The 15,148-nt window shown below is 45.8% G+C and overlaps 5 protein-coding genes across 5 annotated transcripts; 3 read left to right on the top strand and 2 right to left on the bottom strand.

Annotated features, from left to right (window-relative positions):
• Positions 1-303: 303 nt before the first annotated feature.
• L199_002086 (uncharacterized protein) lies at positions 304-1,446 on the top strand (the record flags this gene model as incomplete). The annotated part of the gene is made up of 4 exons (XM_064887836.1): positions 304-384; positions 468-902; positions 996-1,300; positions 1,386-1,446. 4 exons carry the CDS (start codon positions 304-306, stop codon positions 1,444-1,446), a joined length of 882 nt encoding a protein of 293 aa, XP_064743908.1.
• A 734-nt stretch (positions 1,447-2,180) lies between these two features.
• On the bottom strand, positions 2,181-4,959 carry L199_002085 (uncharacterized protein; the record flags this gene model as incomplete). Its single annotated transcript, XM_064887835.1, has 8 exons — positions 2,181-2,470; positions 2,732-2,953; positions 3,028-3,077; positions 3,134-3,206; positions 3,271-3,535; positions 3,652-4,068; positions 4,200-4,632; positions 4,784-4,959. The coding sequence occupies 8 exons, from the start codon at positions 4,957-4,959 to the stop codon at positions 2,181-2,183; spliced, it is 1,926 nt and encodes a 641-aa protein (XP_064743907.1).
• A 1,004-nt stretch (positions 4,960-5,963) lies between these two features.
• On the top strand, positions 5,964-6,832 carry L199_002084 (uncharacterized protein; the record flags this gene model as incomplete). Its single annotated transcript, XM_064887834.1, has 3 exons — positions 5,964-6,165; positions 6,367-6,580; positions 6,736-6,832. The coding sequence occupies 3 exons, from the start codon at positions 5,964-5,966 to the stop codon at positions 6,830-6,832; spliced, it is 513 nt and encodes a 170-aa protein (XP_064743906.1).
• Positions 6,833-7,398: 566 nt separating this feature from the next.
• On the bottom strand, positions 7,399-10,161 carry L199_002083 (uncharacterized protein; the record flags this gene model as incomplete). The annotated part of the gene is made up of 8 exons (XM_064887833.1): positions 7,399-7,521; positions 7,600-7,695; positions 7,780-7,904; positions 8,116-8,349; positions 8,447-8,492; positions 8,571-9,380; positions 9,437-9,942; positions 10,050-10,161. 8 exons carry the CDS (start codon positions 10,159-10,161, stop codon positions 7,399-7,401), a joined length of 2,052 nt encoding a protein of 683 aa, XP_064743905.1.
• A 570-nt stretch (positions 10,162-10,731) lies between these two features.
• L199_002082 (uncharacterized protein) lies at positions 10,732-14,680 on the top strand (the record flags this gene model as incomplete). Its single annotated transcript, XM_064887832.1, has 8 exons — positions 10,732-10,847; positions 10,924-11,005; positions 11,126-11,536; positions 11,600-12,414; positions 12,476-12,618; positions 12,683-14,143; positions 14,199-14,384; positions 14,466-14,680. 8 exons carry the CDS (start codon positions 10,732-10,734, stop codon positions 14,678-14,680), a joined length of 3,429 nt encoding a protein of 1,142 aa, XP_064743904.1.
• Positions 14,681-15,148: the final 468 nt, after the last annotated feature.

Genomic DNA, 15,148 nt, shown 5'->3' with positions numbered 1-15,148 from the left:
TACGAGTAGAGAACCAGAAGATATCTTGATCCCCACTTTGGACTTTGGACTTGAGGTGGAACCGTGGATTACCGGTCCGAATCTAGTCCGGCCAATAACACGTGCACTGCTAATTCAGGGTGACGGCGTAGTCCGACATACAGGATCACCTCCACTTGCCATGTCCACTCATCCACTGCTCACTCACTACTCTCTCTCTGCTACTTGCCATTAACAACCATGTATGTCACTGCAACGTAGTGCAGGTAGAGATACAATTAATTGGTAACTCCAGTCACCTGAGTCACTGCCACCTGGTGTATCATGACACGAGGCAAGAAGAGAGAGAGGGAGGATGATGCAGAAGGCGTCAGGAGAGACGATAAGACCAAGATTCGAATGAAGGTAAGGTAGCCGTTCCTCCTGCTTATACCTGTATCTTCACACAATGCGACCGGTTTACTCACGAGCTTTGTACATTATGATAGTCATCTAAGAAGCAAAAAGTATCACACCAAATCGATTTCACCATCAATTATCCATACTCGTACAACGTGGAGAACGACCATCCCCGAATCACTTATCCAACATCGTTCGAGCGAAACACCAATCCGGCTCATCATTCTGACCACCATCAGAATTTCCCTACTATTCACCACATCCCATCAGTACCTAGTGACACAGAACAATGTGCAGTTATGCTGGTACATATTCCCAAGGCTTCTTCCTATCCAACATCAACCACCACTTTCAGCTCAAATCCTCAGCCTTTTAATTCCTCAACTACTGGTAGGGTCGGACGAAAGATCGAGTTGAAGAGATCTTCATCTTCAGAAGAGGAGGGAGGCGATAAGAAGAATTTGTATGTGATACCTGAGCTGCAGGACGAAGATGATTTACCCGAGGTCGCTATGAGGTCCAAGGTGAGTTCAGGAGATCTTTCTCCACTCGGGGACACTCCTATATGAGGGTGGAATATCGTCTAGTGACTTATCTATACTCCTGGTACTCATCAGGACCTACTCTATCACGTTTCGGGAGAGCCAGGACCAGGACCAGTATTCAGCACACCTATCAAATTACCCAAATTCAGTAATCTAGCGATCAACTCACCCTCCTCCTCATCCTCGGCAGAATCCCGTTTGGACACTTCTGATCAAACTTCCAGGAATGGCTCCAGCAGTGATTCGTCAGCATCCTGTCAGATGATCATCACTCCACAAACCCGCGGCAATAGTACCGATGCTATCGCCTTCGAGCACCATACAGACAGGGAAGCTTCACCTGAACAAGATCTATGTATGGGTAATAGTATGTTCAGGTATGTCCGATTTAACACTTTGGTAAGGTACTTTTTCAAAAGGTACTCAGCTAATGAGAAAAGATAGGCTGCTTTAATCGATCAGCCCTTCAACTTCCCTTCTACAGTCTGCCCAATCAAAAGAGACAGTCTCGATGCTTCCTTAGGACCATTGCTGAAACGCAAAAATGATGGATCGTACACCCCAGATTATGATCCCGGATCATTTCGGTAGGAATCAAGGTAAGTCGTATCAATCGTTAGTAAGTCATTTTTCAGTGTTTTGAGAGTATTTCATAAAGCTCATTGAAGAAATTTAACATATCTTACTCTACACTCGTACCCATACTCACCATCAACAACGTATGAATTCTCAACATAACTGAAAGATAGCCATTCTTCATAATGCGATACTCACTTATCATATTAACTTGCGACACTCACCTTAAAGAAAGACTAATACGATTGTTCGATCCCTGTTCATTCCGTTTGTACTAAATCTCTACAATCGACCCGTTTCTTTTCGAGTCATTGTCGATAAACCTTCAATCTTCGTATCTAGTGTCAACCATTTTCAAGTTACGTTACACGATTCTTTTCCTTTTTTTCTTTTCTCCCTCTCTTCTCTCACTTTATTTTTTCGTCTTCGATTGATATCAATTACCAATTCACACTGAGCTTCAAAGTAAAAACACAGTGAACCATGCAACTCCTGTGTTTTATTGCTCACAGTCCTCATTCCCAAGAGGAGCTGCCAAGGAGCAATCTGATGATACTATAACTGTATAACGTTCGAGTGTGCATGTAAGGATACGTACATACGTGAAGATCATCATGAAACGTTAAAGAAACCTAATAAAGAATGAATGTCCCATTGGAGAGATACTGATGCTCCTCATCATCATGTCAGAAATCTTATCAGACCCAAACCCATGACGGCCAACCCTATCATTTGTCCAATATCGAGTACGCTTCTAAGCCTACAACCTGATTGTCCAGCTACTACGTAACTCCCACTTCTACTATACGACCCTCCATACTGAGCCATCAACTGAGCTGATATCTGAGATCGAGGTAAGACGCTCTTGGCCTTGATCGTCTGTTGGCCTATCGTACCGTCTCCTACTGTTATCCAAGATGCGTTGGAGGGGACGCCGTTGACCACTATGAAGAATAGCGCCGGACCGGGAACTGTGGGTGTGAGTGTGTGGGTGTTAGCGTGTTTTTTCTTCTGCTTGATGAAAGGAGATGACGAAGTCGGCAGAAGAATATCATATTATAAGACACAGACAAAAGGTAGAAAGAGATGTAGTCGATAATTGAAGGGAGTTGTGGGTGAACGTCAAAATGATAGAAGAACAAAAAAGCGTACGAAAATGGCGACCAAGAAAGACCCAGGGAGTTAAACGAGAAGGGAAAGAAGCCAGGCCCTATCTGCGAAGAAGCACTCACCCAAAATAGCAGGATTAGGTTCCATCTGAGCAACATGCAACACCGCCCCACCATCATCCTGAGTCGTAAAGCTGGTTTCTAATTCCACATGCCTTTGACCCATATTCATCGTGTGTGTCGAAAAGCCCGTTCGGATGATGACCGCTCGAGTCGCATTGATGTTCATCGTGTTGTTCGCCAGGTCAGATAAGGTGAGATGGATATCGAATGGATCGCCTCCGTCTGAATGAACGAATAGAAGTATCAATACATCAATACATCACGTCGCGAAATGATTTTTGAGGAAGGACACTCACAGGTTATCTGACTTGGCATTCCAGTTGGATTAGGTTTAGGTTTATCCCAACTATAACACACCATCAGCCTTAAAATCGTGATATATTTCATTCATTGACCACTTACTAGTCAGGGTAAAAGATCTCCACTTGATATTGCGTAAAGTAGGTATATGTTGTGTTGAGTTCTTTGCTGACGTCTGAAACGGCAAGTCGATAAGGATCAGCATATGAATACAAATTCTCGCAGTTGGGTTGACCCACAATCAGCATTCGGATTACTTCCCGATACGATCACACTTCCATCCGGCAACAAACTCGCTACACTATGATACATCCTAGGTATAGGTGACACAGCGGCTTTAGACCATTTCGAACCTGACGCGGCCTTTGGGTCGAAATACCATGATTGATATAATGGTTGATCCGCATATGACTGACCGATCGTCCAGTCTTCAGTCCCGTAGCCTGCTGTTCCGAGATGTGCTCCGTTGACGTAGAACAGTCGACCGTCAGGGAGGTTGATGAACTGCGGTCAAAGTAGACAGGTCAGCTGTATAATCCGAAATATCGATACGGTATAGTGATAGATTGACAGTCCCTCAAAAATAGCCAGGAAGCGTCCATTATTAGTACCTCACTTACATTACCCATAGATCGTCCCGTATCTAAAGGATCCTCATGATACCAAGTCAAATCCACATCCGGTGAGATCTTGACGCAACTCTGATTAGCAGGGTAGGTATTGATAGCCCAGGTGGTCGTCCATTGATCAGCTTCCAGGAACGTCCCTCCGCAGAAGATGATCGTGGCTGTCCAGTTGTTCTCTGGAGTCATGGGGAAGACCGCTGTACCTGCCGAAGCGGGGTATACCCTCACACAATCCGGTATATCGTTAATGGGATATTCGATGTTGTTCTTGTAGTCGAATATCTCAGCTTGAAATTCAGCTTGAACGAGCATATTGCCAGAGGGGAGTAACCATATCAATGGGAATAGGTTGACGGGCATGGTCTTGAGTAGGAAATTGAGCGTGAATGGCTGGCCTTTAGATGGGAAGTACTAAAATAGATGGGGAAAAGGTCAGTCAATGCGAGATACGGAACATAAGTCTGTTTATGCAGAGCGGATGTGTGTTGAAGGGTACATGAGGTATGTCGTCTGTGCAAGTCATCAAAAAAGGGTAGTCTCACCTCGACAGTCGGATTATTCTGATTGTCCGCATAATTCACATACCCTCCCCATTCACATCCACCCATGATCATTGCCGAACCATCTTCCAGCGTTTCCAAAGTGGGGTACCACCTTCTGGAAGTCATGTACATCGTAGGGTCATCCACCCATTCACAAGACTCGTCATCGCATGGATCGATCAATCGAATAGCTTTGCCCCCATCCCAATCTTTATAAGGTGATTGACCAGACTGTTGAGCAGTGGGCATCGCTACTCCTCCGTACGTTATCGCTTGATTACCTCCTACGTTCAACCACGTTCCGTTTCCTAAGACAGTACCGCCCGCGCAGAACGAGTTGGACAATACGTCCATCGTGCGAAAGGTGTTGGTCGTTAGGTCGTACTCTGTTGCCCAAGCTGGATGACCATTTACAGTGGCGTTGTTGTTTTCGCTAGTAGATAACATAAGTTAGTTGGATGTTGAATACACAAGATGACACGACAAATATCGAGTATACAATTTGGGTTGATACAACTCATCCAGAAAGTTGGTTGATATATTCTTGATTATAGTTTTGTGGAGCAGCACAACTCTCAACTCACGTTTTATCAACTATATACACCTTGTTCATAGTACCCAAGAACAACTGCTGCGCCGACACTCCCGACAGACCCACATATTTAAAGGTGTTTGCTAATTGAGCTTGAGCAGGTACGGGAGAGAGCGATACCGCAGCGAGGGATAAGACGTGTAGGAGAGTGGAGGGTGAGATTGGCATTTTGCCGAAGGTTGAGGGGAATTGAGCTTGACAAATCTAACTGCGGGCTACTTCCACCGATTGCAACCTAGTTGAACCGGTTGGTGAAAGGCCGTTGCTTGTGTGATATATATATATGGTTGTAATTCTATCTTTTCATCCAACTCTATCTGGCAATGGTAATGTTATCGATGTCGTTATGAACTATCGTTACGAATTTCGTGTGATATGCTGGAGACTAAACTACGGAAGTGATCGTTTATTATTCCTCGTACAGATTCCAAAAGATCTGAAACTGAAATGGCCTGTCTGGTCTGGGAGAAGGGATGGTATAATCTTGCGATCCTCTTCGTCGGCGTATGTCGTGGATCTATCTATGGGCAGCAGACAGTCTTCATTATCGTTTGTGATATAAGAGACGAAAAGCTGTGTCTGAAATATCTCATCCCAATCTATTTCTGGTGTCGTCTCACTCAAAAGTCACGCGTAACCTTTTGACACCCCGTGATCGGCGGCAACCACCCAGATCACGACGGAATCAAACTGGGGGGGCCTCAGTCAGCCTGATATCCACTCCTAGGGCGATCGCGTTTCAGGCTGATGAAAGATTAGATCCCCTTCAGGTGTTCATGTGGCATGACGTCACTGTCCATCAAAAGTGACCCGATTCGGCGAGTGAAATAGTCAAAGTGAAGTTGTCGAGGGTGAGGACGGGAAATAACCTGATTGGGAACACGAGATGAACAATGACGATCACCGTAATTAGACAAAATCAGACAATTGGACGGGATTGGGAGGATAAGGGTAACTTGACTGATCAGCTTAGTGCCAGTGGATGACGACAAGGAAAATCACCATGGACGAACATTAGATGTGAGACACTATGAGATGGCAAGAGGGTCTCAAAGAAATGTATATATATAGTCTTCATTGGTTTCTCTTGATCATCTCTTTCCCCTTCGACCATCATCACCAATTCTCGAACTATCAACCGTTATTCAAATATCGATAAGAAGCTCAACAACATGCCATCCGATCGAGCTGTACGAATCACCCACTCAGTGTTATTCGGGTTGACGCTATTGGTATCGATCATAGCCTTGATCATATCTGCTACTTTGGTAGCTCATTATAACAACGAGGGATATCCACCGGTGCATACGGGGGCGTATACCGCTAGGATAAGGATATTGCTGGTGGCTAGTGTCTGGACGACGTTCTTTGGTAGTAAGTCCTATTTTGGTAGCTAGGGGTGGGATGGGGGCGGTGTATATTCAAGGGTGGGAGGGTGGCAGGGTGGGACAGATTATATACATCGTATATCACCTCCTCTATCTTATATATAGTAGTATATACTATACCTCCCACCCCATCCCATCCCAAATTCTTACAGTCCTACGACCACTCATGCTAACGCCTTTACCACAGTCATCCTCACCGTCGGATTTCAATTACTCGGTACCCACCTCATCTTTGGTATTCTCTCTCATCTCATCCCAGTCGCTATCGGGTTCATCCTCTACCTCATCGGTTCTGCGTCCTTGACCGGCCTGACAGCCAAGATCGACTGTGGGAAATCAGGTGATAGTTTCAGTAGATGTGGGGTTGTGAAGGGTTTGGTGGTCATAAGTTGGATTGATACGTAAGTGAAATGTTCATACGAAACCGCAAATTCAAATAAAACGGAATAGATTATCCATTCATTGTGAAAACTTGTCATGTATCTTACAACCGATAGCCGCATTTGATCTATGATGCTTGATTCAATCAACGCTAACACCTCTCTTCACCTTGCAGAATCATCCTCCTCCTTACCCTCATCTTCATCATCGTCCTAGCATTCGTTGCAAGAGGTAGATATGGTGTCCACAAATCAACCTTATACGCTGATTAAATAAGAGAAGGGAAATGGAGAGTGACTCGGAATGGGAAGGATAAACAGATCATGTCTGATGGGCGGGTAGAAGTAGAGGGTAGAAGACAAGGGGTTAGAGGGTAAAAGACGAGGAGTAGAAGGGGAATAGGAAATCGGATATATATCCAATATATAATTAACTTATAATACATACACTTTATAATATCAGCATGTTCGTTGAATATCAATAATTGTCCATGTTTCCGTTGCATGTATATAATCTATTCATGTACAATGATGGTACAAGACCATACTACCAATTCAGCGTCACAAAGATCACTTGTGAACATTCGTGATGCCGGTAACACGGAGGGCCGCATAACGCTGAGAACATATCTGTTCATGTAGGATATCGTCAAGATGTACAGTTGATTCAATGTCAATGATTCGTTCATTATATGGTATGATATGATGATTGAGATTATACTATATGATCAGTTGGATATACAATAAAAATACAACCTAGCAAACAAGAATATCACCCAAATCTATACCTTCAAACAGGATTACCGATCTCTGACTCTTTGCCTGGACTTATCAAGACATCATATCGGTGTTTGTCCACTTGCACTAGCACCAGCCATGATCATCTTGGGTGCTTTGTACAACAAGAATTCACCCGTTTCTCTCGGTATGGCATGGAAGACCAGTCGAGCAATCACCTCGCCCTGTCGAAGATGGTAAAGAACAATCACAATTATGAGCGTCAGGTCGCTGACTTTCCGAAAGGGAAGAGCCACACTCACAGCTTCTACGAAACAAGCTACGACGATCAACCAGATGATCACCCATGTGATCCTGTGCGTGGCTCTTTCTTCTATATATTCATGAATGATTTCGAGCTATCACGACGAATAATATGAGTCAGCACAATTATACCTCCCCTCGGATGTACTGCGTTCAGAAATGCTTATGTGCGGACTCACCAGGTCACCAGCGACAGCCAGTCTATCGTTCAACACCTGTATCCTCGGCCCGATCTCAAGGTACTCGTGGATAGCCTCGTATAGAGGGAACAAAGAAGCTTCGGACCAGAATAGTTCGGGCGTATCTGAGAAAACATACAAGATGTTAGCTGGAATCCTTCTATTCCTCCTGTATTTGCTCCCTAAGTCTACAGGTTTCCTAAAAGAGATCGATGCGGACTTCTCATTTGCAAATGAGAATGATAGCCCAAAATCACTACCCTCCCTTGTTCGAAGCGTTCTATTGTGCCCCAATCCGTGGTGACCCGTTCGCTACATGGAGATAGACAAACTCACCTAATATCCCTCCTATCAGATTCACGTCCATCCTCAACTTGAACAACCTTCCAGTCATCTTCAACGCCTCCCTCCTTGTCAGCTGGAGATGACCAGTTGTGGACAATTCTTTTGGGAAAGACGCAGTGAGAGATAGAGTCTCCTGCATGACCGATTCGTATATCGATAATTTGTTGGATTGGGCGATAGCATGGGCGAGGGACAGCTTGAAAAGATGTGAATGGGATTTGAAAGCTGTGTTCGTTTTGTCAGCATACAAAGTTGACTGACGATATTCAAGCAGAATTGATGTCTGACGGCAGCGAATCTAACCAGATGATGTGATACTCACTGAACATATCATTATATATCCTAGGTTGTTCAGCATCCGAGTCGTACTATTGTAAACCAATCGTATATACAATCAGCCCAATTATCGCTTGGTCATTCCATCTTATTCGGCATCTACCACTCACAACGTAATGGAACTCCTCAATCTCCCAATCATCTTCGCCCAGCCCTCTAATCCACGTACTAGCTGTCTCGCAATCTTCCATTATCTCCCTTTCCTCTAATTCCGAGAATCCGAAAAAGACCGATACGCCGTACGAGAAGAAGACAGCTTCAGCCACATTCTGCGTAGTGTGCGATTTCCTTCTGGGTCGTTTTACAGGTTGGGGCTGAGGTGAGAACTCCGATTCGGGCGAGACGACTCGATGTTCTTCATGCTGTTGCTGATTGTGGTGCGAATAAGAAGATTCTGCTGTAGGTGAAGGGTGTTCACTTGGAGAAGGTAAATCTGAGGGTTCTAATGCTTGCGAAGGGATATGTTCGAGATGTCCTGGATGTTTATTATCTTCATGTGTACCCAAATTCCTCTGTTCGTCTTCACTGGTCGGTATAGGTATTTCCTCAGATGACAGATCTAATCCTTCCGAACGTAATTCACCTTCGAGGGTATTTTGAGCAATAGCAATTTCCTCTTGTTCCCTACTACTCAATCCCAACACTTCGCTCTGGAGATGTTCGCCTCCATCGTGTTCGAGGGTATTCAGTAGATCACCATGGGCGATGGGACTGGGACTCGGCGGAGTGGCCGATAAGATGTATTCCGCGGGTGTAGCTTCGCTTGGATCTTCTCGCGGGAAATAAGAATCATTATACCCCAGATCTTCAGCCATGGTCATTCTCTCTAATAATGATACGCCACCTGGAGATTTGACTGCAGGGGATGAACGAACTTTCGTGGATGCGCCATATCCTGGAAGAAGAGGGAGGTTGTATACCTGTGGTGAGAGACATGTCAGCGGAAATCGCTTGATTATGACAGAACCTCACTCACGGCATAAACACAGTCATCAAACACTCTGACTACCCCTACGCCATGTTCTCTTTTCAAAAAAGCTTGAAGCAATTTCAACCTGTACCCTTCAGCAGTAGCATAAGCCGTTAATCTAGGTAACTTATTTTCTTCTCTTTCCCTCTTTGTCATCTTCTCTGCGTCACTTCGTTCATCTCCCGTACCAATTGATGTAAACCTCGTAGATGTACTTGGAGCTGCGCGGGGAGGAGCAGAAGACGATAAGAGATTGACCTGACTTCCCATTGGTGATTTAGGTAAAGGGGCTAATTGCGGATCTTCAGGTAATAAGACATGTCTCTCGGTCGTTTTCGATGTACGAGAAGGTAAACTCTGACGGACTCCTCTTGCGGGTGTACCTCTACCTAAAGGTGAGGGTATCTTGGGTGCTGAGAGGTTCCGAAGGTGTGCAGGTAGGGAGGCTAGGGTGGAGGATGAAGGTGTCAAGGGTGATCCTTGTCTTAAGGACGATGCGGTACGAGCGAGACCTAATGCAAATTGTTAGCTTATGACAACCTGCATGTGATCTTGTAGCCCTCCGACCTCGTTGTGAAGAGTATACTCGTGTGATAGAGCTGATTGAGATTATACGTACCAGGTAAAGTACCAGGATTACGTCTCGGTATATTCGCGGCAGGTGTTGGACCAGGATTACTAGAAGGTTTCGATGCTCCTGGTCGAGAGGCAGGAGCGTTGGGTCGTGACATGTTGTATGACCTTCTTGCTGGGTAGAGGAAAGAGGTGACAAGAAGAAGGACACCAGGTCAGGTGGTTTTCAAGGATGTTCTTATATGTACACAGATGAATACAGACGAGCCAAGATGAGGAAAGACAAGGATGTTGATAGACTGCATACTTGTGTCGAGTACTCACTCATGTGTGAAATCCAAAATCGACGATGAGATGACACGCCGCGGGTAGTGATCGTAATTGAATTACAAGTTTTTTTGTAATCCCGGTCACGCTGCAGTGGTAATGGGTTTGTAATGCGTTCAATCCCTGACCCGTTTTCAGGGTCCTACGTCAGAGTGTGAGTGCAGTTGCTGTAACAGTGTGAAGCGCCATATGCTCGGTCCGGCTCACACCCAACATGACACCCAACCCTCTTCCACATTCATCTCATCATCCCTACGCCATCTATTCTATAATATCAACAAAACCATCCATTTGATTAGACTACGCGAGAGAGCATCATCGCACAGCCAGCCCCACTCGTATCTGATCAGCACTTCTTACGACTTTAGGAACGACACCCTGGGGAAGCCTTCTATTCCACCATGGCGTACGTAGCCGTAGCAAAGGCTTTATACGAGTACGATGCTCAGGATCCCGAAACGGAGCTATCATTCAAGGAGGATCAAATATTCTATATCATAGAGAAAGAGGATGATGAGTGAGTGATGTCTCTCTCGGGGGAGTATGAGTGGACAACGGGATATTGCTGACGTATATATCGGTGGTGATTATAGTTGGTGGAAAGCGAAAGCCAAGGACGACGAAGCTGGAACGGAGGGTAGTGTGGGGCTGGTACCTGCCAGCTATGTCGAAGAGGTGAGTTGTATATTCTCGAATGGCAGTACAGCCCATGGCGAGAGGTTGCTCGATCACAGTCTTATCACCACGACCGGAACATGCTATATAGGCGATATACCTTGCTGATCCTCTCGACAGATACCTCCCCTCAACACCACGCGAGCGATGTTCGCATACGAGTCCACCTCACCCGAGGAATTATCGATGGACGATGAAGCTGCCTTGCACGTCTATTCCGTAGAAGAAGATTGGTTGCTAGTGAAGGTAGAAGGTGGAGATGAGAAGCTCGGGTTCGTTCCTCGAAACTACTGTGAACCGCTAGACGCATCTGCCGAAGTTGAAGTGGCAGATGCTGCAGATACCGCCGCGGAGGTCGAAGCTGCTCGACAAGCAGAGAGAGAGAAAGAACTAGCTGAGAAGCAAAGACAATTGAAATTGAAAGATAAGGTGGAAACGTGGAGTATCAGTGAATTAGATGGAAAGAAGAAAAAGAAAGGTACTCTGGGTGTGGGGAATGCAGCTGTGTTCTTCGCCTCTGATACTGATAAAGTGAGCTGGCTCTTCCCCTTGTCATCGTTACACATGACTAATAACAGCTAATTTATCTTTTAGTCTGCCCCCGTCAAACAATACCCTATTACCGATCTCACGTCCGTCTCGCAACCTTCATCCAAAACCCTCGATCTCTCATTCGCTACGCTCGGTCAACCTCTTCAATTCCACTGTGGTAGTTCAGACACTACCAAAGCCATTCTAGCCAAACTTGAAAACAGTAAAGCTGCTGCGGGAGAAGCCCTCGAGCTTATCAACGAAGCTAGAACGGGTGGATACTCATCAGCTGAAGAAGAAACTCTGCCACCACCCACTAGAAATGTTCCTCCTTCAGCCGCGGTCGCTGCCGAACCTAGAGGTGTCAGATTCGCACCTGAACCTGCGCCAGCAGCGGCACCAACTTCGTCTGCTGGAGGTGAAACAGCTACTGTTCAGTACGATTTCGATGCTGATGGGGATGATGAGTTGACCGTCAAAGATGGGGAAATCGTCACGGTAGTAGATAAGGAGAATGATGAATGGTGGTCAGTCAGGAATTCACGAGGCAAAGAAGGTGTCGTTCCTGCTGCATATGTACAACTCAACGATGGATCTGCTCCTCAAGCTGCTGCCGACGAACCTGATAGTGAAGATGAGAGGGAACGGGAGGCTGAAGCTGCAGCGGCACTCGAAGCTGAGCGACAAAGACAAGCTCGAGCTGCTGCTGAAGAGAGAAGAAGAATTCAAGCTGCTGCTGAAGCTAGGAGAGAACAAGAGGAAGAAGATCGACGATTGGCCGAAGCCATCGAGGAGGAACAAAGAGAAAAGGCTGCTAGAAAGGCCCTCAAGAGACAGGAAGAGGATAGGAGAAGGAGAGAAGCTGAAGCTGAAGCCGCGTAAGTCCATACTATTGTGAGGGTTTCCGGTAAACGTGTGACTGACTTACTTTGTGTGTAGTCGAGAGAAAGCCCGAAGTGGTGGTTTACAACCCCCCAAGATCACCAAAAGACCATCAAACAATGATGTTGCTGCTGCTGCTAGTAGACTTCCTTCTCGTAGTCAAGCCGCTCCCGCTAGACCTCCTGAAAACAACAGACCAAGTGAGGCAATTTCTTTGCAAATTATGATGACATCTCGAAGCTGACATAAAAATCCCCTAATCAGAACCCAACCCCAACAGAATCAGAACATGGAGCGATAAGTCTGGACAATTCAACGTTGAAGCTGAGTATCTTGGTCTCAACGGCAACAAAATCCGTTTGCACAAACTCAACGGTGTGATCATCGAAGTACCCGTGGAGAAGATGTCTAGCCGAGATGTTGAATTGATCCGACGCCATGAGGCAAAGAAGCGAGCGGCTACCTTGGATGACGATGATGTTCCCCTCGGTCAATCCAGTCGACGTAACGGTACACCAGTCCGATCAACCGAAAGCGCCAGACGAGCTATGCCAGCTGAAGAGCCCATCCCTCCTGAAGCTATGGCTATGCCACCACCCAGAAAACCCCGATTCGACTGGTTCGAGTTCTTCCTATCGTCAGGCTGTGATATGGATGATTGTACCAGATACGCATCAAACTTTGAGAGGGATAGAATCGATGAATCGATTTTACCTGAACTGGAAAGCAGTACTCTCAGAACATTGGGCTTGAAAGAAGGTGATGTGATTAGAGTTAGAAAGGCAATCCAAAATCGGTTTGCTAAGAAGACACCTGAGCAACAAGCTCAGATCGATCAAGATGCTGAATACGCTAAACAACTGCAAGAATTCGAAAATAGTGGTAGAAAAGGTACAGCACCTCAACCTCCTCCTGGCCTCTTCACTGGACCTGGTGGTAAATTATCGAATAATACTAGACGAGGTAGACCTGAGAAGAAAAGTACCGGACCTGAGACGGTGGACGCTTCTGCAATTGCTGCTGCATCTGATCAGTTGTCTAAGGCTACTATCTCATCGCCACCCGCTGCTCCCACGCCTCCACCAATGACTGTATCTCCCCCTCCAGTCATTGAGGAGAAGAAAGCTCCTGCTATTGCCGGTTTCGATGATGACGCTTGGACGATCAAACCTACCTCCAAGCCAGCTTCTCCCGCTCCGCCCCCACCACCGGCACCCCCTGCGCCTCCCATCTTCCAGACTTCTCCTGCACCAGCTGCTCCGGCGAATAATACCGACTCATTACTTGCTCAGATCAATGCTCTACGACCAGCTAGTACTGGTCTATCTCAGAACAATACAGGTGGAAGTGGATCGTTCGATCGAGTTTCTCAAATGGTCGGTCAACCTCGTGCACCTTCGGCCCCAGCTCAAAATTACGGATTGGGCGTGCAAAACACTGGTCAACCTATGAACCAGTTAGCGGGTTTCCAGCAACAGCAATCACCTCAGAACACGGGTCCAAGAGGTCCACTGGCACCTATACCTGCTAATGCAGGATTGTTGAACCCTATGCAACCTCAAGTCACCGGAATGTTCGTACCCACAAGAGGTTTATCACCTATGACTGCTCAACAGACTGGGTTCCCTCAACAGCAGCAGCAGATGATGCCTCAACCTACGGGATATCAAGCTGGATTCCAACAAGGGTATGGTGGACAACCTCAACAGATGGCTATGCAACCGAGTGAGTACAAATGCCCTACCCCCTTGTGGCAAACACTGACAAGTGCTTGATGTAGACTTCACAGGATATCCAGGTGTGATGCAACAACCCCAACCACAATCCTCCTTCAATGCGATTGCCAATATGCCACCCCCTCAACCTCAACAGACCGAACAGAATAAATTTGCTCCTTCGAATATCTTTGCAGCTATGAAGCAGTCTGATTTCGGTAAACCAGAGGAGCAACAACCGCAGAATGCCAGTGAGTGATCTGTCTGGTCTGGCTATACAACGAAGCTGAGGACGACGAGTACTGATTATTGTTTGATTATGCCTCGATCAGACAAATACGATGCCCTTCGACCGCTTACTACGGGTTATAATGGTGCACCCTCACAGATGATGCCTCAACAAACTGGATTTGGTGGCATGATGCCCCAACAAACTGGATTCGGTATGATGCCCAATATGACAGGATTCAACCCTAATATGATGGGCAATGGATATATGGGACAACAAGGTCAAGGAGGACAGCAGAACCCTTATGGATATAGATAGACCTCGAGAGAGTGATATGGTTATGAGTAGGGATATAAGTTCGCATAGAAGAGAAAGTTATATTGTTGGAATTGAGTTGATATCATGTAAAAGTTCATTTAGCTCTTGTTAGATCATATAGTTCTACGCAAAGAAAGGTAGTGGTAAAGAGGAGATTGATACATGGCTGTTTTTCTGATTACATGCAATATGCTGTTGGTGGGTTCAAAGATGTAGAACATTACCAGTAGAGGTTCTTGGCAATCCAGATTGATTTTCCGAATTCGTGGTTTGTATCTAAAAATAGAAAATGGTTATCTATCCGATCTTGTCAACTGGACATTTGTCCCCGCCGATTCTTATCTAGGCACTAATGGATCCATCGACCCATGCGATTCAAAGATCGATTCTTTCATTAACCCTTTATTAGTAACCAGACTTAGTACAGGGATACTAGAGTAGACATTCCTTGAAATGAGGATGCAAGAC

Source organism: Kwoniella botswanensis, chromosome 1, assembly GCF_036426115.1.
Source record: "Kwoniella botswanensis chromosome 1, complete sequence".
NCBI classification, from domain to species: Eukaryota; Fungi; Basidiomycota; class Tremellomycetes; order Tremellales; family Cryptococcaceae; genus Kwoniella; species Kwoniella botswanensis.
This window is presented reverse-complemented; position numbering and strand designations above follow the sequence as displayed.